This window comes from Hypanus sabinus, unplaced genomic scaffold (genome assembly GCF_030144855.1).
Source record: "Hypanus sabinus isolate sHypSab1 unplaced genomic scaffold, sHypSab1.hap1 scaffold_2209, whole genome shotgun sequence".
NCBI classification, from domain to species: Eukaryota; Metazoa; Chordata; class Chondrichthyes; order Myliobatiformes; family Dasyatidae; genus Hypanus; species Hypanus sabinus.
The window spans coordinates 7,635-34,287 of record NW_026780319.1 but is presented as its reverse complement, the minus strand read 5'-3'; the positions used below and the strand labels follow the sequence as shown (position 1 = coordinate 34,287).

The 26,653-nt window shown below is 55.1% G+C and overlaps 2 protein-coding genes across 2 annotated transcripts; both read right to left on the bottom strand.

Moving 5' to 3' along the window:
* Positions 1–389: 389 nt before the first annotated feature.
* On the bottom strand, positions 390–23,484 carry LOC132387787 (rho guanine nucleotide exchange factor 19-like). The gene is made up of 5 exons (XM_059960157.1): positions 22,277–23,484; positions 15,579–15,633; positions 15,419–15,477; positions 7,985–8,214; positions 390–581 (listed from the first exon to the last, which is right to left on the bottom strand). The coding sequence occupies exons 1-5, from the start codon at positions 23,334–23,336 to the stop codon at positions 417–419; spliced, it is 1,569 nt and encodes a 522-aa protein (XP_059816140.1). The 5' UTR covers positions 23,337–23,484; the 3' UTR covers positions 390–416.
* LOC132387786 (collagen alpha-2(I) chain-like) lies at positions 23,384–25,388 on the bottom strand. The gene is made up of 2 exons (XM_059960156.1): positions 25,223–25,388; positions 23,384–25,126 (listed from the first exon to the last, which is right to left on the bottom strand). The coding sequence occupies exon 2, from the start codon at positions 25,112–25,114 to the stop codon at positions 23,384–23,386; it is 1,731 nt and encodes a 576-aa protein (XP_059816139.1). The 5' UTR covers positions 25,115–25,126; positions 25,223–25,388.
* Between the last annotated feature and the right edge of the window lie 1,265 nt (positions 25,389–26,653).

Here is a 26,653-nt window from a genome sequence, read left to right as displayed (position 1 = left end):
AGGGGAGGGAGGGGGGTGACGGGGAAGGGTGTAGGGGAGGGAGGGGGTGACGGGGAAGTGTGTAGGGGAGGGAGGGGATGATGGGGAAGTGTGTAGGGGAGGGAGGGGGTGACTGGGAAGTGTGTAGGGGAGGGAGGGGGTGATGGGGAAGGGTGTAGGGGAGGGAGGGGTTGATGGAGAAGTGTGTAGGGGAGGGAGGGGATGATGGGGAAGGGTGTAGGGGAGGGAGGGGGTGATGGGGAAGGGGTGTAGGGGAGGGAGGGGGTGATGGGGAAGGGTGTAGGGGAGGGAGGGGATGATGGAGAAGGGTGTGGGGAGGGAGGGGGTGACGGGGAAGGTGTAGGGCAGGGGTTTAGGGAGACGGGGGGTTGGGGAGACGGGGAGGGAGGGGGTTACGGGGTGGGTTATTTGCCCTCCTACCTCTGACTGACTGCCCTGACGGCGGGCAGTTTGGAGAAGAGCCACTGCCTCTCCTGGGGCACGAGGAGAGCATTCAGGGTCTTGGATCCCTGGAAATGGTTGACAGCGATGTCCAAACTCCGGAGGTAGGACGCCTCGGAACTGATGAGCTCAAACTTCACCTGGAGAGGGGGAGAGTGGGTAGGATTGGAGATCTCTTCTCCCATCTTCCTCCCCCCACCCTTGCGTCAATCTGCCCTCTCCCCAACGTCGTCCTCCTGCCTTCCTCCCCCAGAGAAAGCCTAGCACCGCCACTCCATCCCTCCCTCCCTCCCTTTCCCCCTCTATCTCCTCCTACCATCCTCCGACCTCCCCTTCCCCTACTCCGCACCCACACCTTCCCTCATTCAGGGCCTGGGATCTCGCCCACGGAGAGGGTGGGAGATGTATGGGTACATATTGGCAGCAGTGACTTTGGAGGGACAAGCAACGAGGTCCTCGAGGGAATTTCGGGAGCGAGGTAGGAGGCTGAGAACCGGGACCTCCCGGGTGGTAATTTCTGGATTGCCGCGGGCCGGAGAGGGTAGAAACAGGACGAATTGGCGGATGAATACTCGGCTGAGAAGCTGGGTGCGGGGGGCAGGGCTCCTGGGTCACTGCGATCTCTTCCTGTACAAAATGGACAGGTTACACGCGAACCCGCGGGTGGGGGCAATATTACCGATGGCAGGTTTGTTGGAGCTGTTGGGGAGGGTTTAAACTAACTCGGCCGGGGGGGTGGGGGGTAGGGACTGGAGTGAAGGGACTCGGGAAAGGACGGCTGATGACACGAAGGTTGGGGTTGTGGATAGTGTGGAGGGCTGTCAGAGGTTACAGCGGGACATCGATAGGATGCAAAACCGGGCTGAGAAGTGGCAGATGGAGTTCAACCCAGAGAAGTGTGAGGTGGTTCATTTTGTTCGGTCAAATATGATGGCAGAATATAGTATTAATGGTCAGACTCTTGTCAGTGTGGAGGATCAGAGGGATCCTGGGGTCCGAGTCCACAGGACGCTCAAAGCAGCTGCGCAGGTTGACTCTGTGGTTAAGAAGGCGGACGGTGTGTTGGTCTTCATCGATCGTGGGATTGAGTTCAGGAGCCGAGAGGTAATGTTACAGCTCTATAGGACCCTGGTCAGACCCCACTTGGAGTACTGTGCTCAGTTCTGGTCGCCTCACTACAGGAAGGACGTGGAAACCATAGAAAGGGTGCGGAGGAGATTTACAAGGATGTTGCCTGGATTGAGTTCAGGAGCCGAGAGGTAATGTTACAGCTCTATAGGACCCTGGTCAGACCCCACTTGGGGGTACTGTGCTCAGTTCTGGTTGCCTCACTACAGGAAGGACGTGGAAACCATAGAAAGGGTGCGGAGGAGATTTACAAGGATGTTGCCTGGATTGAGTTTAGGAGCCGAGGGGTAATGTTACAGCTCTATAGGACCCTGGTCAGACCCCACTTGGAGTACTCTGCCCAGTTCTGGTCGCCTCACTACAGGAAGGACGTGGAAACCATAGAAAGGGTGCGGAGGAGATTTACAAGGATGTTGCCTGGATTGAGTTTAGGAGCCGAGGGGTAATGTTACAGCTCTATAGGACCCTGGTCAGACCCCACTTGGAGTACTGTGCTCAGTTCTGGTCGCCTCACTACAGGAAGGACGTGGAAACCATAGAAAGGGTGCGGAGGAGATTTACAAGGATGTTGCCTGGATTGGGGAGCGTGCCCTCTGAGAATAGGTTGAGTGAACTCGGCCTTTTCTCCTCGGAGCGACGGAGGGTGAGAGGTGACCCGATAGAGGGGTACGAGATGATGAGAGGCATTGATGGTGTGGATAGTCAGAGGCTTTTTCCCCAGGGCTGAAATGGTTGCCACAAGAGGACACAGGTTTGAGGTGATGGGGAGCAGGTACAGAGGGGATGTCAGGGGTAAGTTTTTCACTCAGAGAGTGGTGAGTGTGTGGAATGGGCTGCCGGCGACGGTGGGTTTGGGGGGATACGAGAGGGTCTTTTAAGAGACTCCTGGGCAGGTACATGGAGCTGAGAAAAATAGAGGACTATGGGTAAGCCTGGTAATTTCTAAGGTAGGGACATGTTCAGCACAGCTTTGTGGGCCGAAGGGCCTGTGTTGTGCTGTGGGTTTTCAATGTTTCTGTGTTTAAAGATTGCTATCAGACTGTCAGGCAGGTGATGAGCCTGGTTGCAGCCAATCAAATCATTAGGGACGCAAACTCAGAAAGGACAGCCAATTAATGCGCAAAAAGGTGGATGATCTAGTTGCACTCTTCTGTTGTGACCGTGACTGAATCGTGGCCTGCAGCTGGAATAGACGTGGCCGGGGTACTCGTTACATCGGAGGGATGGGAAGGCAGGCAGAGGGGGTGGTGTGGCTCTGCCGGTAACGCAAGGCATCAGGAAGACGTGACAGAGGATGGGAAGATGTTGGATCCTTGTGGGTTGTGTTAAGAACCTGCCGGGGTTAAAGGGCCCTGATGCCCGTCACATACAGTCCCCCCCCAACCGTGGCTGGGTGGTGGACCACAGGTTAGAAAACAGAACAGTACAGCACAGTGCAGGCCCCTCGGCCCACAAATGTAGTGCTGACCCTCAAACCCTGCCTCCCATATAACTCCCCACCTTAAATTCCTCCATATACCTGTCTAGTCGTCTCTTACACTTCACTAGTGTATCTGCCTCCACCACTGACTCAGGCAGTGCATTCCACGCACCAACCACTCTCTGAGTGAAAAACCTTCCTCTAATATCCCCCTTGAACTTCCCTCCCCTCACCTTAAAGCCATGTCCACTTGTACTGAGCAGTGGTGCCCTGGGGAAGAGGCGCTGGCTGTCCACTCTGTCTATTCCTCTTAATATCCTGTACACCTCTACCATGTCACCTCTCATCCTCCTTCTCTCCAGAGAGCAAAGCCCTAGCTCCCTTAATCTCTGATCATCATGCACACTCTCTAAACCAGGCAGCATCCTGGTAAATCTCCTCTGTTCCCTTTCCAGTGCTTCCACATCCTTCCTATAGTGAGGCGACCAGAACTGGACACAGTACTCCAAGTGTGGCCTAACCAGAGTTTTATAGAGCTGCATCATTACCCCGTGACTCTTAAACTCTGTCCCTCCACTTGTGAAAGCTTTCGTAACTACCCTATCTACCTGCGAGGCAACTTTCAGGGATCTGTGGACATGTGCCCCCAGATCCCTCTGCTCCTCCACACTACCCAGTATCCTGCCATTTATTTTGTACTCTGCCTTGGAGTTTGTCCTTCCAAAGTGTACCACCTCACTCTTCTCCGGGTTGAACTCCATCTGTCACTTCTCAGCCCAGTCCTGCATCCTATCAATGTCTCTCTGCAATCTTCGACAATTCTCTACACTCTCCACAACACCAACAACCTTTGTGTCGTCTGCAAACTTGCCAACCCACCCTTCTACCCACACATCCTGGTCGTTAATGATTTGTAAATCACAATATTCTTTGCATTTCTGGTTAGATGCCAAAAGCATTTCATTTGGCTTTGTATCTGTACTCGGAACAGTGTAACCATATCACAATTACTGCCCAGAAACAGGCCATCTCAGCCCTTCTAGACCGTGCCGAACGCTTACTCTCACCTAGTCACACTGGCCCATATAACCATATCACAATTACAGCACGGAAACAGGCCGTCTCGGCCCTTCTAGTCCGTGCCGAACGCTTACTCTCACCTAGTCCCACTGGCCCATATAACCATATCAAAATTACAGCACGGAAACAGGCCGTCTCGGCCCTTCTAGTCCGTGCCGAACGCTGACTCTCACCTAGTCCCACTGGCCCATATAACCATATCACAATTACAGCACGGAAACAGGCCATCTCGGCCCTTCTAGTCCGTGCCGAACGTTTACTCTCAACTAGTCCCACCGACCCATATAACCATATCACAATTACACACGGAAACAGGCCATCTCGGCCCTTCTAGTCCGTGCCGAACGCTGACTCTCACCTAGTCCCACTGGCCCATATAACCATATCACAATTACAGCACGGAAACAGGCCATCTCGGCCCTTCTAGTCTGTGCCGAACTCTGACTCTCACCTAGTCCCACTGGCCCATATAACCATATCACAATTACAGCACGGAAACAGGCCATCTCGGCCATTCTAGTCCGTGCCAAACGCTTACTCTCACCTAGTCCCACTGGCCGATATAACCATATCACAATTACACACGGAAACAGGCCGTCTCGGCCCTTGTAGTCCGTGCCGAACGCTTACTCTCACCTAGTCCCACTGGCCCATATAACCATATCACAATTACAGCACGGAAACAGGCCATCTCGGCCCTACTAGTCCGTGCCGAACGCTTACTCTCACCTAGTCCCACTGGCCCATATAACCATATCACAATTACAGCACAGAAACAGGCCATCTCGGCCCTTCTAGTCCGTGCCGAACGCCGACTCTCACCTAGTCCCACTGGCCCATATAACCATATCACAATTACAGCTCGGAAACAGGCCGTCTCGGCCCTTCTAGTCCGTGCCGAACGCTTACTCTCACCTAGTCCCACTGGCCCATATAACCATATCACAATTACAGCATGGAAACAGGCCGTCTCGGCCCTTCTAGTCCGTGCCGAACGCTTACTCTCACCTAGTCCCACCGACCCGCACTCAGCCCATAACCCTTCATTCCTTTCCTGTCCATTTACCTATCCAATTTTACTTTAAATGACAATACCGAACCTGCATCTACCACTTCTACAGGAAGCTCATTCCACACAGCTACCACTGTCTGAGTAAAGAAATTCCCCCTCGTGTTACCCCTAAACCTTTGCCCCTGACTCTCAACTCATGTCCTCTAGTTTGAATCTCCCCTACTCTCAATGGAAACAGCCTATCCACGTCAACTCTATCTATCCCCCTCATAATTTTAAATACCTCTATCAAGTGCCCCCTCAACCTTCCACCCACACATCCAGGTCGTTAATAAATATCACCAAAAGTGGAGGTTGGAAGAGGGAATGGAAAATGGTGAGTCAGAAAGCCAAGGCTACGGGAGATTTCGACATGCCGGTCGATTGGGTAAAATCAGGCGGCTGACGGACCTGGAGAGAGTGGGTTTGCTGAAGGCCGACGAGAGGGCCCGTTTGAGCGGTTTGTCGTCGGGCCCACGTGGGGAATCGGCTCTGCCGGGCCGGGCGCCGTGCAATGGACCGGAGTCGGCCGGAGAGCCCGTGGAGTCGGCCACCAGAGTGTGACTGAGTTCGGGAGGAAGTGAAGTCTGACGTAGCGGCATTTCGGTGGGACAGAGGAGATTACAGTGGTATGAGGGAGGATTTGGCCGCAGGAAATTGGAAGGAGCTGCTGGCAGGGATGACAGCAGAGCCGGAATGGCGGGATTTTCTGGGAAAAATGCGGAAGGTGCAGGGTAGACATGGTCCAAAGACGACGGAATGTGCAGAATATTTTCCAAAGTGGGAGAAAATCCAGGAGTCTGAGACGCAGAGGGACTGGGGAGTCCTCGTGCAGAACACCCTGAAGGTTAACTTGTAGGCAGAGTCGGTGGTGAGGAAGGCAAATGTTCACATTCATTTCCAGAGGTCTCGAGTACGAGGGCAGGGATGAGGTGCTGGGGCTTTATGAGGCACCGGTGAGGCCTCGCCTCGAGTATTGTGAACAGTCTTGGGCCCCTCGTCTTAGAAAAGACGTGCTGGCATCGGAGAGGGTCCGGAGGAGGTTCACAAGGAGGATTTTGGGAATGAAAGGGTTATCATACGAGGGACATTCGACGGCTCTGGTCTGTACTCGCTGAAATTCAGAAGGATGGGGGGGGGGGGGATTTTATTGAAAGCTTTCGAATGTTGAAAGGACCAGATAGAGTGGATGTGGAGAGGATGTTTCCGTTAGTGGCGGAGTCTAGGACCAGAGGACACAGAGTGGATGTGGAGAGGATGTTTCCTGTAGTGGGGGAGTCTAGGACCAGAGGACACAGATAGAGTGGATGTGGAGAGGATGTTTCCTATAGTGGGGGAGTCTAGGACCAGAGGTCACAGATAGAGTGGATGTGGAGAGGATATTTCCTGTAGTGGGGGAGTCTAGGACCAGAGGACACAGATAGAGTGGATGTGGAGAGGCTGTTTCCTATAGTGGGGGAGTCTAGGACCAGAGGACACAGATAGAGTGGATGTGGAGAGGCTGTTTCCTATAGTGGGGGAGTCTAGGACCAGAGGACACAGATAGAGTGGATGTGGAGAGGATGTTTCCTATAGTGGGGGAGTCTAGGACCAGAGGACACAGATAGAGTGGATGTGGAGAGGATGTTTCCGTTAGTGGGGGAGTCTAGGACCAGAGGACACAGATAGAGTGGATGTGGAGAGGCTGTTTCCTATAGTGGGGGAGTCTAGGACCAGAGGACACAGATAGAGTGGATGTGGAGAGGATGTTTCCTGTAGTGGGGGAGTCTAGGACCAGAGGACACAGATAGAGTGGATGTGGAGAGGCTGTTTCCTATAGTGGGGGAGTCTAGGACCAGAGGACACAGATAGAGTGGATGTGGAGAGGATGTTTCCTGTAGTGGGGGAGTCTAGGACCAGAGGACACAGATAGAGTGGATATGGAAAGGATGTTTCCTGCAGTGGGGGAGTCTAGGACCAGAGGACACTGATAGAGTGGATGTGGAGAGGATGTTTCCTGTAGTGGGGTCCAGGACCAGAGGACACAAATAGAGTGGATGTGGAGAGGATGTTTCCTGTAGTGGGGGAGTCTAGGACCAGAGGACACATATAGAGTGGATGTGGAGAGGATGTTTCCTATAGTGGGGGAGTCTAGGACCAGAGGACACAGATAGAGTGGATGTGGAGAGGATGTTTCCTGTAATCGGGGAGTCTAGGACCAGAGGACACAGATAGAGTGGATGTGGAGAGGATGTTTCCTGTAGTGGGGGAGTCCAGGACCAGAGGACACAAATAGAGTGGAAGTGGAGAGGATGTTTCCTGTAGTGGGGGGAGTCTAGGACCAGAGGACACAGATAGAGTGGCTGTGGAGAGGATGTTTCCTATAGTGGGGGGGGTCTAGGACCAGAGGACACAGATAGAGTGGATGTGGAGAGGATGTTTCCTGTAGTGGGGGGAGTCTAGGACCAGAGGACACAAATAGAGTGGATGTGGAGAGGATGTTTCCTGCAGTGGGGGAGTCTAGGACCAGAGGACACTGATAGAGTGGATGTGGAGAGGATGTTTCCTATAGTGGGGGGAGTCTAGGACGAGAGGGCACAGCCTCAGGATAGAGGGGCGTCCATTTAAACCGGAGATGCGGAGAAATCCCTTTCGCCAGAGGGTGGTAAATCTGTGGAATTTGTTGCCCCGGGTGGCTGTGGGGGCCGGGTCGTTGGGTGTGTTTAAGGCACAGATCGACAGGTTCCTGATCAACGGTTACGGGGAGACGGCCGGGAACTGGGGCCGAGGGGGAGACAGGAAGAAAGGACCGGCCGTGACTGAACGGCGGAGCGGACTCGATGGTCCGGGCGGCCCGATTCTGCCCTCCCTTCCCCGCTGCTCACCTCCTGCAGCTTGCTCTCCTCGGGACTCAGGCTGTCCAAGTCGGTGCTGTTCCTCACCTCCGGCAGGTCCCTCCACAGCCCCGTGGGGTTGCCCAGGGAGGCCCTCTGGAGCAGGCTGGGGCCCCGCCTGCCCCGGAGGCCCTCCGGCGAGGGACACGCGTCACTGGGCCTCTGCCTCCGGATCTCCCGGTCCAGCGCCTGGTGGATGTACTCCTGATAGAGGGGCTGGCCTGAGGGGGAGAGACCGTGGTGGGGGAGAGCAAGGGGAGCGGGTGCAGGAGAGGGCGTGAGAGTAATGTGTGGGGGGGGGGGCGGGAGAGAGAGAGAGCGTGAGGGTGGGGCGGAGATCTTGTTTCCATCTCTCCTGTCGGTCGGTGAGCGAGTCTGGACACAAACTGGGCCTCACCAACGTCTTACAGAACTTCCCATCAGAACATCCCGTCTCCTGTACTCAGTACTTTGATTTGTGAGGGCCAGTGTCCCCAAAAGCTCTCTTTACGACCCCATCTCCCTCTCATGTCCCTTCCAACGGATGATGGGCCGGTGTTCCCGGATCCCTTCGCCCTGCCGCACTCCTCAGTGCCCTCCCCGTTCACGGTGCGAGACCCACCCTGGTTGTCCCTCCCGAGGTACAACACGTCACCCTTGTCTGCGTTAAATTCCATCCGCCGTTTCCCCAGCTGGTCCAGGCCCCACCGCGAGCTTCGATAGTCCCCCTCGCTGTCCGCTACACTCCCGGTCTTGGTGTCCGTCCGCAGACGTTCTGATCCGGTTAACCCCGTTATCACCCAGATCGCTGATACCGATGACCCAGGACCGATCCCTGCGGGACTCCACCAGTCACAGGGCCCCCCCCCCAGTCAGAGAGGCGACCGTCTACCGCCCGTCTCCGGCTTCTCCCACAGAGCCGATGTCGAACCGAATTTAGCACCTCATCCTGCCTGCCCGGCGACTCCTGTGCGGGGCCTGGCGCAGTCCGTTCCACGCTCACCCGTTGGCTGAGACCGAGGAACTAATGCAGGACTTCAGATGATGGGGGCGAGGGGGTGCTTTAGGGGCCAGTCGGGGGTCACCATCTACTGCCACTCTCTGGTTTCTGCCGCAAAGCCAATCTCTAATTGAATTTCCTGCCTCTTCCTGACGGCCCGGCGACTGAACCTTCCCGAGCAGCCTCCCGTGCGGGGCCTCGTCCCATCCCTCGCTAAGGTCCACGTAGACAACGTCCACTGCCTTGAGCCATCAGCTCTCCTGGGAAAAGCCTGGACGGTTGGTTAGGCCCGATCCGCTGACCTCCCCGGATCAGGCCCCGCCAAGTCCACCGGAACAGCTTCCGATAACTTTCCCACCGCTGCTGTCAGATTCCCGGGACTGTACTTCCCTGGTTATCCCTGGCGGCATTCGCCAACAACATTGTCCAATCTTCCGGAACGTCACCGGTGGCTACGGGTGATAGAAACATGGAAACATAGAAAATAGGTGCAGGAGTCGGCCATTCGGCCCTTTGAGCCTGCACCGCCATTCAGTATGATCATGGCTGATCATCCAACTCAGAACCCTGTACCTGCTTTCTCTCCATACCCCCTGATCCCTTTAACCACAAGGGCCATATCTAACCTCCTCTTAAATAAAGCCAGTGAACCGGCCTAAACTGTTTCCTGTGGCAGAGAATTCCACAGATTCACCACTCTCTGTATGAAGAAGTTTTTCCTCATCTCGGTCCTAAAAGGCTTCTCCTTTATCCTTAAACTGTGACCCCTCGTTCTGGACATCCCCCAACATCGGAAACAATCTTCCTGTATCTAGTCTGTCCAATCCCTTTAGAATTTTATACTTTTCAATAAGATCCCCCCTCAATCTTCTACATTCCAGTGAGTATAAGCCTAGTCGATCCAGTCTTTCTTCATATGAAAGTCCTGCCATCTCAGGAATCAATCTGGTGAACCTTCTCTGTACTCCCTCTATGGCAAGAATGTCTTTCCTCAGATTAGGGGACCAAAACTGCACACGATACTCTAGGTGCGGTCTCACCAAGGCCTTGTACAACTGCAGTAGAACCTCCCTGCTCCTGTACTCAAATCCTTTTGCTATGAATGCCAACATACCATTTGCCTTTTTCACCGCCTGCTGTACCTGCATGCCCACCTTCAATGACTGGTGTACAATGACACCCAGGTCTCGTTGCACCTCCCCTTTTCCTAATCGGTCACCGTTCAGATAATAATCTGTTTTCCTGTTCTTGCAACCAAAGTGGATAACCTCACATTTATCCACATTAAACTGCATCTGCCACGAATTTGCCCACTCACCCAACCTGTCCAAGTCGCCCTGCGTCCTCTTAGCATCCTCCTCACAGCAGACAACATCCACTACCTTGTCCTCATCCATTTTCCTGGTAACGTCCCGAAGCACAGGACGACACGACCTTCCGTGCTCAAAGCCAGGATGAATGTCCCCCGGTCTATCCAACACCCAGATATCTGGCCTCAACTTCCTCGGGAATCTGCAGACTGTCATCTTGGCAAACTTCTGCTGAGGTGTGGTGGAGAGCGTGTGGACTGGCCGCATCGCAGCCTGGTGTGGAGACGCCAGTGCCTCGGAGTGGAAAATCCTACAGTGGGGACGGCCCAGCCCGTCACGGGTGAATCCCTCCCCGCCGTCAAGTACGTCGACACGAAACGCTGTCGCAGGAAATCAGCGGGGACCCCCACCACCCAGGACATGCTCTCTTCTCACTGCTGCCGTCAGGAAGGAGGTACAGGAGCCTCTGGACCCACACCACCAGGTTCAGGGACAGTTATCACCCCTCAACCATCAGGAAGGAGGTACAGGAGCCTCAGGACCCACACCACCAGGTTCAGGGACAGTTATCACCCCTCAACCATCAGGAAGGAGGTACAGGAGCCTCAGGACCCACACCGCCAGTTTCAGGGACAGTTATCACCCCTCAACCATCAGGAAGGAGGTACAGGAGCCTCAGGACCCACACCACCAGGTTCAGGGACAGTTATTACACCTCAACCATCAGGAAGGAGGTACAGGAGCCTCAGGACCCACACCACCAGGTTCAGGGACAGTTATCACCCCTCAACCATCAGGAAGGAGGTACAGGAGACTCTGGACCCACACCACCAGGTTCAGGGACAGTTATCACCCCTCAACCATCAGGAAGGAGGTACAGGAGCCTCAGGACCCACACCACCAGGTTCAGGGACAGTTATCACCCCTCAACCATCAGGAAGGAGGTACAGGAGCCTCAGGACCCACACCACCAGGTTCAGGGACAGTTATTACCCCTCAACCATCAGGAAGGAGGTACAGGAGACTCTGGACCCACACCACCAGGTTCAGGGACAGTTATCACCCCTCAACCATCAGGAAGGAGGTACAGGAGCCTCTGGACCCACACCACCAGGTTCAGGGACAGTTATCACCCCTCAACCATCAGGAAGGAGGTACAGGAGCCTCAGGACCCACACCACCAGGTTCAGGGACAGTTATTACCCCTCAACCATCAGGAAGGAGGTACAGGAGCCTCAAGACCCACACCACCAGGTTCAGGGACAGTTATTACTCCTCAACCATCAGGAAGGAGGTACAGGAGCCTCAGGACCCACATCACCAGGTTCAGGGACAGTTATTACCCCTCAACCATCAGGAAGGAGGTACAGGAGACTCTGGACCCACACCACCAGGTTCAGGGACAGTTATCACCCCTCAACCATCAGGAAGGAGGTACAGGAGCCTCAGGACCCACACCACCAGGTTCAGGGACAGTTATCACCCCTCAACCATCAGGAAGGAGGTACAGGAGCCTCAGGACCCACAACACCAGGTTCAGGGACAGTTATTACCCCTCAACCATCAGGAAGGAGGTACAGGAGCCTCAGGACCCACACCACCAGGTTCAGTGACAGTAATCACCCCTCAATCATCAGGAAGGAGGAACAGGAGCCTCAGGACCCACATCACCAGGTTCAGGGACAGTTACCACCCCTCAACCATCAGGAAGGAGGTACAGGAGCCTCAGGACCCACACCACCAGGTTCAGGGACAGTTATCACCCCTCAACCATCAGGAAGGAGGTACAGGAGCCTCAGGACCCACACCATCAGGTTCAGGGACAGTTATCACCCCTCAACCATCAGGAAGGAGGTACAGGAGCCTCAGGACCCACACCACCAGGTTCAGGGACAGTTATCACCCCTCAACCATCAGGAAGGAGGTACAGGAGCCTCAGGACCCACAACACCAGGTTCAGGGACAGTTATTACCCCTCAACCATCAGGAAGGAGGTACAGGAGACTCTGGACCCACACCACCAGGTTCAGGGACAGTTATCACCCCTCAACCATCAGGAAGGAGGTACAGGAGCCTCAGGACCCACACCACCAGGTTCAGGGACAGTTATCACCCCTCAACCATCAGGAAGGAGGTACAGGAGCCTCAGGACCCACAACACCAGGTTCAGGGACAGTTATTACCCCTCAACCATCAGGAAGGAGGTACAGGAGCCTCAGGACCCACACCACCAGGTTCAGTGACAGTTATCACCCCTCAACCATCAGGAAGGAGGTACAGGAGCCTCAGGACCGACAACACCAGGTTCAGGGACAGTTATTACCCCTCAACCATCAGGAAGGAGGTACAGGAGCCTCAGGACCCACACCACCAGGTTCAGTGACAGTAATCACCCCTCAATCATCAGGAAGGAGGTACAGGAGACTCTGGACCCACACTGCCAGGTTCAGGGACAGTTATCACCCCTCAACCATCAGGAAGGAGGTACAGGAGCCTCAGGACCCACACCACCAGGTTCAGTGACAGTAATCACCCCTCAATCATCAGGAAGGAGGTACAGGAGACTCTGGACCCACACTGCCAGGTTCAGGGACAGTTATCACCCCTCAACCATCAGGAAGGAGGTACAGGATCCTCAGGACCCACACCACCAGGTTCAGGGACAGTTATCACCCCTCAACCATCAGGAAGGAGGTACAGGAGCCTCAGGACCCACACCACCAGGTTCAGGGACAGTTATCACCCCTCAACCATCAGGAAGGAGGTACAGGAGCCTCAGGACCCACACCACCAGGTTCAGGGACAGTTATCACCCCTCAACCATCAGGAAGGAGGTACAGGAGCCTCAGGACCCACACCACCAGGTTCAGGGACAGTTATCAACCCTCAACCATCAGGAAGGAGGTACAGGAGCCTCAGGACCCACACCACCAGGTTCAGTGACGGTTATCCCCCCTCAACCATCAGGAAGGAGGTACAGGAGCCTCAGGACCCACACCACCAGGTTCAGGAACAGTTATCACCCCACAACCATCAGGAAGGAGGTACAGGAGCCTCATGACCCACACCACCAGGTTCAGGGACAGTTAACACCCCTCAACCATCAGGAAGGAGGTACAGGAGCCTCAGGACCCACACCACCAGGTTCAGGGACAGTTATCACCCCTCAACCATCAGGAAGGAGGTACAGGAGCCTCAGGACCCACACCACCAGGTTCAGGGACAGTTATTACCCCTCAACCATCAGGAAGGAGGTACAGGAGCCTCAGGACCCACACCACCAGGTTCAGGAACAGTTATCACCCCACAACCATCAGGAAGGAGGTACAGGAGCCTCATGACCCACACCACCAGGTTCAGGGACAGTTAACACCCCTCAACCATCAGGAAGGAGGTACAGGAGCCTCAGGACCCACACCACCAGGTTCAGGGACAGTTATCACCCCTCAACCATCAGGAAGGAGGTACAGGAGCCTCAGGACCCACACCACCAGGTTCAGGGACAGTTATCACCCCTCAACCATCAGGAAGGAGGTACAGGAGCCTCAGGACCCACACCAGCAGGTTCAGGGACAGTTATCACCCCTCAACCATCAGGAAGGAGGTACAGGAGCCTCAGGACCCACACCACCAGGTTCAGGGACAGTTATCAACCCTCAACCATCAGGAAGGAGGTACAGGAGACTCTGGACCCACACCACCAGGTTCAGGGACAGTTATTACTCCTCAACCATCAGGAAGGAGGTACAGGAACCTCAGGACCCACAAAACCAGGTTCAGGGACAGTTATTACCCCTCAACCATCAGGAAGGAGGTACAGGAGCCTCAGGACCCACACCACCAGGTTCAGGGACAGTTATCACCCCACAACCATCAGGAAGGAGGTACAGGAGCCTCAGGACCCACAACACCAGGTTCAGGAACAGTTATTACCCCTCAACCATCAGGAAGGATTTACAGGAGCCTCAGGACCCACACCACCAGGTTCAGGGACAGTTATCAGCCCTCAACCATCAGGAAGGAGATGTAGAGAGATAGAGAGGGGAGTGTCAGAGATTGAGAGGGACAGAGGAAGGATAGAGAGGAAGTTTGAGAAGGGGAGAGAGAGAGGGATTGGGAGGGTAATTCAGAGGGTATCTAAGGTGTGGGTCACTTTTGGGCTCTGCAGAGGGTGAGAGACAGAGGGAAAGAGAGACGGGGAGAGAGGGGTAAGTGAGAGAGGGAGAAAATGGGGAGAGAGAGAGCGGTAAGTAAAAGAGGGGGATGGGGGAGAGAGAGAGGTGAGGGGGGAGAGTTGGGAGAGAGGGGTAAGTGAGAGAGGGAGGAGAAAATGGGGAGAGAGAGGGGTAAGTAAAAGAGGGGGATTGGGGAGAGGGGAGAATGGGGAGAGGGGTAGGTGAGAGTGGGGGAGAATGGGGGAGAGAGGGGTAAGTGAAGGGGAGAGTTTTGGGAGAGGGGGTAAGTGAGAGGGAGGAGAAAATGGAGAGAGAGAGGGGTAAGTGAAAGAGGGGGAGAATGGGGGAGAGAGGGGTAAGTGAAGGGGAGAGTTTTGGGAGAGGGGGTAAGTGAGAGGGAGGAGAAAATGGAGAGAGAGGGGTAAGTGAAAGAGGGGGAGAATGGGGAGAGGGGTAAGTGAGTGTGGGGGAGAATGGGGAGATAGAGGGGAGAATGGGGAGAGGGGTGTCAGAGTGGGGGAGAATGGGGAGAGAGAGGGGTAAGTGAGGGGGAGAATTTTGGGAGAGGGGGGTAAGAGAGAGGGAGGAGAAAATGGGGAGAGAGAGGGGTAAGTAAAAGGGGGAATGGGGAGAGAGGGGGGAATGGGGAGAGAGGGGGAGAATGGGGAGAGAGAGGGGTAAGTAAAAGGGGGAATGGGGAGAGAGGGGGGAATGGGGAGAGAGGGGGAGAATGGGGAGAGAGAGGGGTAAGTGAGGGGGAGTTTTGGTTGAGGGGGTAAGTGAGAGAGGGTGGAGAAAATGGGGAGAGAGGGGTAAGTAAAAGGGGGAGAATGGGGAGAGAGGGGGAGAGGGGTAATTGAGAGTGGAAGAATGGGGAGAGAGAGGGGGAGAGTTTTGGGGGGGGGTAATTGAGAGAGGGAGGAGATTAAGGGTGAGAGAGAATCGAGGGGAGATCTCTTACAGATTTGCAGGATTCTCGACCCTCTCCGACGAAGGTTAACCTCACCGGGCCTGGAACCCCTACAAGGGGGAGAAAAAAAAACACCCCGAGGTTAGCCGCCGCTCCGCCAGCACCCTCGACACGCACCAACGGAGGCTAGGGTCCCCGCGGGAATACGCACCCGGCGTCCGGCGTCTCGGTCCGAGCGCTGCCCTCCGCGCTCCCCTCTTCGCCGCCTGTGGAGGAAGACAGACCGGGTCAACACGATCGGCCGCAGCCCCCCCCCCGGTACGGCGCCTGACACCCGGGGAGGTCAAAGCCGTGGGCTTCGTTGCCACGGGCGACATCGGGCCTACTCGAAGCCGTGGGCTTCGTTGCCACGGGCGACATCGGGCCTACTCGAAGCCGTGGGCTTCGTTGCCACGGGCGACATCGGGCCTACTCGAAGCCGTGGGCTTCGTTGCCACGGGCGACATCGGGCCTACTCGAAGCCGTGGGCTTCGTTGCCACAGGCGACATCGGGCCTACTCGAAGCCGTGGGCTTCGTTGCCACGGGCGACATCGGGCCTACTCGAAGCCGTGGGCTTCGTTGCCACGGGCGACATCGGGCCTACTCGAAGCCGAGGTCGGTAGGTTCCTGACTGGCCAGGGCGCGACGGGTTATGGGGAGAAACGTCGCCTCCACGGCCACCCCATCCGGCCCTTGAAACCCGGCGGGGTCAGCCATGATGGAATGGTGGAAGAGACTCGATGGCCCGGTTCTGCTCCTGTCTCTGGTTCCAGAGGGTGGGCGCTCAAGGTGAGAGGGGTGGAGCGGGAGTTTCCTTTTGCAGGGGGAGCGGTGTGTGTCCGGAGCGAGGCGCCTCTCCCGTCTTCGCTCTGCGTCCAGGAGCGGCGGAATGAGGGGCCAGGGGGCGGCGGTGGTGGCAGCTACGGGCGATATCGAGGTGCTCAGGAGGATCCAGGATGGGTGTGCCGGGCATGGAGAGAGAGAGGGGGACAGCGAGCAGGTTGAAGGGAGTGTTAAGTGAGGCACTTGTTTACCAACTTAATGAGTTCACACAACAGGGCGGGGCCAAAAGGCCTGATCCCCTGCTCTCGCGTGGCACGTTTCTACACCCTGTGATTCCCTACATCCCGCGCGGCTCTACGCTCTGTTCTATGGCGTTCGATGTCATTCTGCGCTTTACATGGCTTCACGATTGCCGCTGTCGGGTCTACGTTCTATATCATTCCGCATTCTACATAGCTCTACGTTTCTCGCCATACGTTCTCCACTGTAGGGTCTACGTTCTATGTCACTCTACGCTCTACGTTCTCCGTGTCGGGTCTACGTTCCATGTCACTCTACGCTCTATGTTCTCCGCTGTAGGGTCTATGTTCTATGTCACTCTACGTTCTCCGCTGTAGGGTCTACGTTCTATGTCATTCTACGTTCTCCGCTGTTGGTTCTATGTTCTATGTCACTCTACGCTCTATGTTCTCCGCTGTAGGGTCTATGTTCTATGTCACTCTACGCTCTATGTTCTCCGTGTCCAGTCTACGTTCTATGTCACTCTACATTCTCCGCTGTAGGATCTACGTTCTATGTCACTCTACATTTTCCGTGTAGGATCTACGTTTTATGTCACTCTACGTTCTCCATGTAGGGTCTACGTTCTCTGTAATTCTACGTTCTCCATGTAGGGTCTACGTTCCATGTCACTCTACGCTCTATGTTCTCCGCTGTAGGGTCTATGTTCTATGTCACTCTACGCTCTATGTTCTCCGTGTCCAGTCTACGTTCTATGTCACTCTACATTCTCCGCTGTAGGATCTACGTTCTATGTCACTCTACATTTTCCGTGTAGGATCTACGTTTTATGTCACTCTACGTTCTCCATGTAGGGTCTACGTTCTCTGTAATTCTACGTTCTCCATGTAGGGTCTACGTTCCATGTCACTCTACGCTCTATGTTCTCCGCTGTAGGGTCTATGTTCTATGTCACTCTACGCTCTATGTTCTCCGTGTCCAGTCTACGTTCTATGTCACTCTACATTCTCCGCTGTAGGATCTACGTTCTATGTCACTCTACATTTTCCGTGTAGGGTCTACGTTCTATGTCACTCTACGTTCTCCACTGTCGGGTCTACGTTCTATATCATTCCGCATTCTACATAGCTTTACGTTTCTCGCTGTACGTTCTCCGCTGTAGGATCTACGTTCCATGTCACTTTACATTCTGCCTAGCTCTACATTCTACGCCGTAGTGTCTACGTTTCATGTCTTCCTACGCTCTACGTGGCTTCACAATTGCCGCTGTAGGGTCTACGTTCTATGTCATTCTACTCTTTACATGGTTCTACGTTCTTCACTGTAGGGTCTACAATCCATGTCACTCTATGCTCTACCTGTCTCTACATTCTTCGCTCGACGTTCTCTGCGGTAGGGTCTACGTTCTATGTCATTCTGCACTCTACATATCTCTACGCTGTTCACTCTACATTCTACGCTGTAGGGGAAACGTTCTATGTCATTCTACGTTCTACGTAGCTCTAGGTTCATCGCTGTAAGCTCTACATTCGATGTCACTCTATGCTCTATGTGTCTCTACGTTCTATGCTGTCGGGTCTACATTCCATGTCAGACTATGCTCTACGTGTCTCTACGTTCTCCACTGTCGGATCTGCGTTCTATGTCAGACTAAGCTCTATATGTCTCTATGCTCTACGCTGTTGGGTCTACGTTCTATGTCACTCTACGTGTCTCTACGTTCTCCACTGTCGGGTCTGCGTTCTATGTCAGACTAAGCTCTATATGTCTCTGTGTTCTACGCTGTTGGGTCTACGTTCTATGTCACTCTACGTGTCTCTACGTTCTCTACGTTCTCCACTGTCGAGTCTGCGTTCTATGTCAGACTAAGCTCTATGTGTCTCTACGTTCTCCACTGTCGAGTCTACGTTCTATGTCAGACTAAGCTCTATATGTCTCTGTGTTCTACGCTGTTGGGTCTAAGTTCTATGTCACTCTACATGTCTCTACGTTCTCCACTGTTGGGTCTACGTTCTAAGTCACTCTACGTGTCTCTACGTTCTCCACTGTCGGGTCTACGTTCTATGTCACTCTACGTGTCTCTACGTTCTCCACTGTCGGGTCTTCGTTCTATGTCAGACTAAGCTCTATATGTCTCTGTGTTCTACGCTGTTGGGTCTACGTTCTATGTCAGACTAAGCTCGATGTGTCTCTGTGTTCTACGCTGTTGGGTCTACGTTCTATGTCACTCTACGTGTCTCTACGTTCTCCACTGTCGGGTCTGCGTTCTATGTCAGACTAAGCTCTATATGTTTCTATGTTCTACGCTGTTGGGTCTACGTTCTATGTCACTCTACGTGTCTCTACGTTCTCCACTGTCGGTTCTACGTTCTATGTCACTCTACGTGTCTCTGTGTTCTACGCTGTTGGGTCTACGTTCTATTTCACTCTGCGTGTCTCTACGTTCTCCACTGTCGGGTCTACGTTCTATGTCACTCTACGTGTCTCTACGTTCTCCACTGTCGGGTCTACGTTCTATGTCAGACTAAGCTCTATATGTCTCTGTGTTCTACGCTGTTGGGTCTACGTTCTATGTCAGACTAAGCTCGATGTGTCTCTGTGTTCTACGCTGTTGGGTCTACGTTCTATGTCACTCTACGTGTCTCTACGTTCTCCACTGTCGGTTCTACGTTCTATGTCACTCTATGTGTCTCTATGTTCTCCACTGTTGGGTCTGCGTTCTATGTCAGACTAAGCTCGATGTGTCTCTGTGTTCTACGCTGTTGGGTCTACGTTCTATGTCACTCTACGTGTCTCTATGTTCTCCACTGTTGGGTCTACGTTCTATGTCACTCTACGTGTCTCTATGTTCTCCACTGACGGGTCTGCGTTCTATGTCAGACTAAGCTCTATATGTCTCTGTGTTCTCCACTGTTGGGTCTACGTTCTATGTCACTCTACGTGTCTCTACGTTCTCCACTGTTGGGTCTACGTTCTATGTCACTCTACGTGTCTCTACGTTCTCCGCTGTCGGGTCTGCGTTCTATGTCACTCTACGTGTCTCTACGTTCTCCACTGTCGGGTCTACGTTCTATGTCAGACTAAGCTCGATGTGTCTCTATGTTCTACGCTGTTGGGTCTACGTTCTATGTCACTCTATGTGTCTCTACGTTCTCCACTGTTGGGTCTACGTTCTATGTCACTCTATGTGTCTCTGTGTTCTACGCTGTTGGGTCTACGTTCTATGTCACTCTATGTGTCTCTATGTTCTCCACTGTCGGGTCTGCGTTCTATGTCACTCTACGTGTCTCTACGTTCTCCACTGTCGGGTCTACGTTCTATGTCACTCTACGTGTCTCTACGTTCTCCACTGTCGGGTCTACGTTCTATGTCAGACTAAGCTGTATATGTCTCTGTGTTCTACGCTGTTGGGTCTACGTTCTATGTCAGACTAAGCTCGATGTGTCTCTGTGTTCTACGCTGTTGGGTCTACGTTCTATGTCACTCTACGTGTCTCTACGTTCTCCACTGTCGGGTCTGCGTTCTATGTCAGACTAAGCTCTATATGTTTCTATGTTCTACGCTGTTGGGTCTACGTTCTATGTCACTCTACGTGTCTCTACGTTCTCCACTGTCGGTTCTACGTTCTATGTCACTCTACGTGTCTCTGTGTTCTACGCTGTTGGGTCTACGTTCTATGTCACTCTGCGTGTCTCTACGTTCTCCACTGTCGGGTCTACGTTCTATGTCACTCTACGTGTCTCTACGTTCTCCACTGTCGGGTCTATGTTCTATGTCAGACTAAGCTCTATATGTCTCTGTGTTCTACGCTGTTGGGTCTACGTTCTATGTCAGACTAAGCTCGATGTGTCTCTGTGTTCTACGCTGTTGGGTCTACGTTCTATGTCACTCTACGTGTCTCTACGTTCTCCACTGTCGGGTCTGCGTTCTATGTCAGACTAAGCTCTATATGTCTCTGTGTTCTACGCTGTTGGGTCTACGTTCTATGTCAGACTAAGCTCTATGTGTCTCTATGTTCTCCACTGTTGGGTCTGCGTTCTATGTCAGACTAAGCTCGATGTGTCTCTGTGTTCTACGCTGTTGGGTCTACGTTCTATGTCACTCTACGTGTCTCTATGTTCTCCACTGTTGGGTCTACGTTCTATGTCACTCTACGTGTCTCTATGTTCTCCACTGACGGGTCTGCGTTCTATGTCAGACTAAGCTCTATATGTCTCTGTGTTCTCCACTGTTGGGTCTACGTTCTATGTCACTCTACGTGTCTCTACGTTCTCCACTGTTGGGTCTACGTTCTATGTCACTCTACGTGTCTCTACGTTCTCCGCTGTCGGGTCTGCGTTCTATGTCACTCTACGTGTCTCTACGTTCTCCACTGTCGGGTCTACGTTCTATGTCAGACTAAGCTCGATGTGTCTCTATGTTCTACGCTGTTGGGTCTACGTTCTATGTCACTCTACGTGTCTCTATGTTCTCCACTGACGGGTCTGCGTTCTATGTCAGACTAAGCTCTATATGTCTCTGTGTTCTCCACTGTTGGGTCTACGTTCTATGTCACTCTACGTGTCTCTACGTTCTCCACTGTTGGGTCTACGTTCTATGTCACTCTACGTGTCTCTACGTTCTCCGCTGTCGGGTCTGCGTTCTATGTCACTCTACGTGTCTCTACGTTCTCCACTGTCGGGTCTACGTTCTATGTCAGACTAAGCTCGATGTGTCTCTATGTTCTACGCTGTTGGGTCTACGTTCTATGTCACTCTATGTGTCTCTATGTTCTCCACTGTTGGGTCTACGTTCTATGTCACTCTACATGTCTCTATGTTCTCCACTGTCGGGTCTGCGTTCTATGTCACTCTACGTGTCTCTGTGTTCTACGCTGTTGGGTCTACGTTCTATGTCAGACTAAGCTCTATATGTCTCTGTGTTCTACGCTGTTGGGTCTACGTTCTATGTCACTCTATGTGTCTCTATGTTCTGCACTGTCGGGTCTGCGTTCTATGTCAGACTAAGCTCTATATGTCTCTGTGTTCTACGCTGTTGGGTCTACGTTCTATGTCACTCTACGTGTCTCTGTGTTCTCCACTGTTGGGTCTACGTTCTATGTCACTCTACGTGTCTCTACGTTCTCCACTGTTGGGTCTACGTTCTATGTCACTCTACGTGTCTCTACGTTCTCCGCTGTCGGGTCTGCGTTCTATGTCACTCTACGTGTCTCTACGTTCTCCACTGTCGGGTCTACGTTCTATGTCAGACTAAGCTCGATGTGTCTCTATGTTCTACGCTGTTGGGTCTACGTTCTATGTCACTCTATGTGTCTCTATGTTCTCCACTGTTGGGTCTACGTTCTATGTCACTCTACATGTCTCTATGTTCTCCACTGTCGGGTCTACGTTCTATGTCACTCTATGTGTCTCTATGTTCTGCACTGTCGGGTCTAAGTTCTATGTCACTCTACGTGTCTCTGTGTTCTACGCTGTTGGGTCTGCGTTCTATGTCACTCTACGTGTCTCTATGTTCTCCACTGTCGGGTCTGCGTTCTATGTCAGACTAAGCTCTATATGTCTCTGTGTTCTACGCTGCAGGGGAAGCGTTCTATGTCATTCTACTTTCTACGTAGCTCCAGGTTCATCGCTGTAAGCTCTACATTCGATGTCACTCTACACCCTATGTGTCTCTGCGTTCTCCACTGTAGGGTCTACGTTCTACCTAGCACTATGTTCTACACCGTAGCGTCTAAGTTCCATGTCATTCTACGCCAGACGATGGCCACGGCCTGCATCCCAGGCTCTTGGCTCTACGTCACCGCCCCCCCAGGTCCCCGCGCCACGCGCCGGACGCGAGACACTCACCTTGCATGATGATGGTGGCCATGGACGGTCTGCGGATGCCCCTGCGGTGCCAGTCCCGGGACCCGCTCCGTGTGTCCGACGGATTCTCGGCCGGCCCGGTCTCCCGCTCCTCCGGTGTGGGGCAGCTGCTGCTCTTGGCCAGGGGTGGGTGCCCCTCGGCCTCCCACCCCGCCTCGCCCTGCGCCTCCAGGGCGTCCTGCCTCCTCAGGGTGGCCCCAGCTCTCCTCTGGCTCCCTGCCTCGCTGGGCCTCCCCGCGGGGAGGGTGGCTGCCCGCCTCCGGAATCCCTCCTCCTCGGCTTCCTCCGGGCAGCCCACCAGGAAGTAGACCTGCACCTTGCCCCTGGGCCCGTCCACCACCTCCTCCCCTCCTCCCTCCTCCCGTCCATCGTAGGGGCCCCGGGGCCCTCCGCTGACCCCGTCCCTCCTCTCCGCCCGGCCGTCGCCAGGGGGGTCTCTGTCGTCCGGGCGGTCGCCAACGTCTTCCCGGCCAACGGGGGGCGGCGCCCCCTCGACGTGCGGGCCACCCGGGGTTGGCGCCGAGAGTTCCTGGCCAGCGCAGTGAACCGTTTCCTTCTGATGGTCACCTGGCGCCAGCGATGTCAAACCGGACCCTGACTCGTGAAGTCCTTCACCCTTGGCGCGAGTCCCCCCGTCCAACGGCGACTCGGTGAGGTTTTGGCCAATGGGGCGAGCCCTTTCACTCTGGTGGTCCTCCATTGGCAATTCAATCTGCTGCTGGCCAATGGGGCGAGTCCTTTCACTCTGGTGGTCCTCCAATGGTAATTCAATCTGCTGCTGGCCAATGGGACGAGCCCTTTCACTGTGGTGGTCCTCCAATGGTAATTCAATCAGCTTCTGGCCAATGGGGTGAGTCCTTTCACTGTGGCGGTCGTCCAATACTGACTCCGTGTGCTCTTGCCCAATGGAAAGAGTCCTTGGGCTGTGGTGGCCTCCCAGCAGCGGTAATCCAGCAATCTCCTCACCGATTGGGCAGGTCTGTTCCGTGCGCTGGCCGCCCGGTGTCGACGCGGTGAGCTCCCGGCGGGTATAATAATCCATTTCAATGCCGTCACCGGCTGACGATGACTCTTGGAGTTCTTCTCCAATCACGCGAGTCCTCTCAGTGTCTTCCTGATCCCATGACGGCTCAGTGAGCTGCCGGCCAATCCAGCGAGCCCCTTCGACATGGTGGCCGTCCAATGGTAATCCAGCGAGTTCTCCACCAATGGCACGACAGCTCTCAATTCCTTCATCGTCCGGCGATGCTTCGGAGATTTCCCGGCCAATCCAGCGAGCCCCTTCGACGTGGTGACCGTCCAATGGTAATCCAGCGAGTTCTCCACCAATGGCACGACAGCTCTCAACGTCTTCATCGTCCGGCGATGCTTCGGAGATTTCCCGGCCAATCCAGCGAGCCCTTCGACATGGTTGCCGTCCAATGGTAATCCAGCGAGTTCTCCACCAATGGCACGACAGCTCTCAATGCCTTCATCGTCCGGCGATGGTTCGGAGATTTCCTGGCCAATACAGCGAGCCCCTTCGACGTGGTGGCCGTCCAGTGTTGGGTCCGCCAGGTCCTGGCCAATGGAAGGCCCCCTTTCAGCAGGGTGGTGGCTGAGTTCTTCACCAATCGGGTGACTCCCCTCAGGGCGCAGTGCGGCTTCCTGGCCAATGGGGCCAGCCGTTTCATCGAGACGGTCACCTGCCGTCAGTGGTGCCGAAGCTGATTGGCCCGTGGCCTGAGCCCTCCCAGTGACCCTGCCGTCCATTGACGACTCCGTAGGTTCTTGGCCAATGGAGTCATTCCTCCCAGTGGGCTGGTCATCAGGGGATAGTTCAACAAGGTCCCCGCCAGCTCCGCCATTCCCCGCGGGGTACTGGTCACCCGCCAACGGCTCACTGGCTTCCTGACCAATGGAGGGAGTCCTTTCAACGGGGCGGTCAGCCCATGATAATCCAGCCGGCTCCTCCCCAAAGGGAAGTGTCCCATCCGTCTGCTGGCCAACCGGAGCTGGCTCGGCCAGCCCCCGACCAGCCGAGCCAGCCCTCTCACCGCCGGGCTCAGCCGATGCCACCTCGTCGGATCCCCCGCCACTCGGGCGGGTCCTCTCGGTGTCGCGCTCGTCCGCGGCCGGCTCCCGGCCGACGGAAGGGGCCCCGGCGGGGCGGTCTGCGTCCGGCGAGGTTTCGGCCAGCTCCCGGCCAATAGCGTGCGACGTCCCTGGCGTGCCAGAGCCGGGGCGACCCTGCCCGGCCGGGCGAGCCCCCTCCTCGGAACCCTCTTCCCCCGCGGAGGAATCGGCCACCTCCGGGGCCGCGGCTCGGGCCAGCTCGGTGAGCAGGTCACGGACGCAGGGAGAGCGGTCCGACGGACCGACGGGGAGCTCCGTCCGTTCGGACTGGTCGCTGGGGTAAGGCCCAGGGCTTCCTTGGCCAATGGAGAGACTCCTCCCTGTCGCCCGGTCGCCAATCTCACCAATCGGACGCGCCTTCTCCGGGTCACATTCATTGGCTGGGGACTGGGGCTCGGAGCATGCCGATTGGAAGATACCTGGCTGACCCTGACCAATCAGGGATGGCCGGGCAACGGGACTGGGGCCTTCTGATTGGACAGGAGCCGGACGGCCCTCTTCGGGGTCGGAGGGGAGCATCGGGGACGGAGGAGTCGGATCGCAGACCTCCTGGGAAGGGCCGATGGACGGGAAATCCATCTCGGCATCAACGAGAGAGGAACTGGGGCAAAGAGCAGATCCCTCACGAGGGGGCGAAGACTGAGGAGTCACTGCCTCAAGATCCTCCGATTTACCAGGGTCCCAAGGAACGTCAGTAAGATCCATGTTGACAGAGGCCTGGGGGGGGGGAACAGAGACAAGGGTCAGGGGGGCCGTCTCCGCGTCCTCTGCAGGCAGGGCGGATTCGATACGCTCCGGCCCACCAGCCCTCACCTCCGTCAACAGCCTCCTGAAGGTGAATCGTCACGTGGGAGACAGCAAACCGCCCCAGGCCATCGTCAAGCCTCACATTCTCACCCACGTCATTGAAGGGTTCGTCATACAGGAGGGAGCCGAACCCTTCCCGGTGAGTAAATAATGTCCCGTCCCACTCTCCCGGGGTCAGACACAGAGTGAATCTCCCTCCACACCGTCCCATCACACACTCCCGGGGTCAGACACAGAGTGAATCTCCCTCCACACCGTCCCATCACACACTCCCGGGGTCAGACACAGAGTGAATCTCCCTCCACACCGTCCCATCACACACTCCCGGCTCAGACACAGAGTGAATCTCCTCCACACCGTCCCATCACACTCTCCCGGGGTCAGACACAGAGTGAATCTCCCTCCACACCGTCCCAAAACACACTCCCAGGGTCAGACACAGAGTGAATCTCCCTCCACACCGTCCCATCACACACCCCCGGGGTCAGACACAGAGTGAATCTCCCTCCACACCGTCCCATCACACACCCCGGGGTCAGACACAGAGTGAATCTCCCTCCACACCGTCCCATCACACACTCCCGGGGTCAGACACAGAGTGAATCTCCCTCCACACCGTCCCATCACACACTCCAGGGTCAGACACAGAGTGAATCTCCCTTCACACCTTCCCATCACACACCCCCGGGGTCAGACACAGAGTGAATCTCCCTCCGCACCGTCCCATCACACACTCCCGGGGTCAGACACAGAGTGAATCTCCCTCCACACCGTCCCATCACACACTCCCGGGGTCAGACACAGAGTGAATCTCCCTCCACACCGTCCCATCACACACTCCCGGGGTCAGACACAGAGTGAATCTCCCTCCACACCGTCCCATCACACTCTCCCGGGGTCAGACACAGAGTGAATCTCCCTCCACACCGTCCCAAAACACACTCCCAGGGTCAGACACAGAGTGAATCTCCCTCCACACCGTCCCATCACACACCCCCGGGGTCAGACACAGAGTGAATCTCCCTCCACACCGTCCCATCACACACCCCCGGGGTCAGACACAGAGTGAATCTCCTCCACACCGTCCCATCACACACTCCCGGGGTCAGACACAGAGTGAATCTCCCCTCCACACCGTCCCATCACACACTCCCAGGGTCAGACACAGAGTGAATCTCCCTTCACACCTTCCCATCACACACCCCCGGGGTCAGACACAGAGTGAATCTCCCTCCGCACCGTCCCATCACACACTCCCGGGGTCAGACACAGAGTGAATCTCCCTCCACACCGTCCCATCACACACTCCCGGGGTCAGACACAGAGTGAATCTCCCTCCACACCGTCCCATCACACACTCCCGGGGTCAGACACAGAGTGAATCTCCCTCCACACCGTCCCATCACACTCTCCCGGGGTCGGACACAGAGTGAATCT

Excerpts from the sequence above, each read along its gene's own strand:
- LOC132387787 (XM_059960157.1), bottom strand. The coding sequence starts at position 23,336 with ATGGATTATTATACCCGCCGGGAGCTCACCGCGTCGACACCGGGCGGC. Across the intron at positions 8,215-15,418 it reads GTCGAGAATCCTGCAAATCT|GCCAGCCCCTCTATCAGGAG; the intron begins GTAAGAGATCTC and ends TCTCCCCCTCAG. Across the intron at positions 582-7,984 it reads AGGAGAGCAAGCTGCAGGAG|GTGAAGTTTGAGCTCATCAG; the intron begins GTGAGCAGCGGG and ends CCCCCTCTCCAG.
- LOC132387786 (XM_059960156.1), bottom strand. The coding sequence starts at position 25,114 with ATGGATCTTACTGACGTTCCTTGGGACCCTGGTAAATCGGAGGATCTT.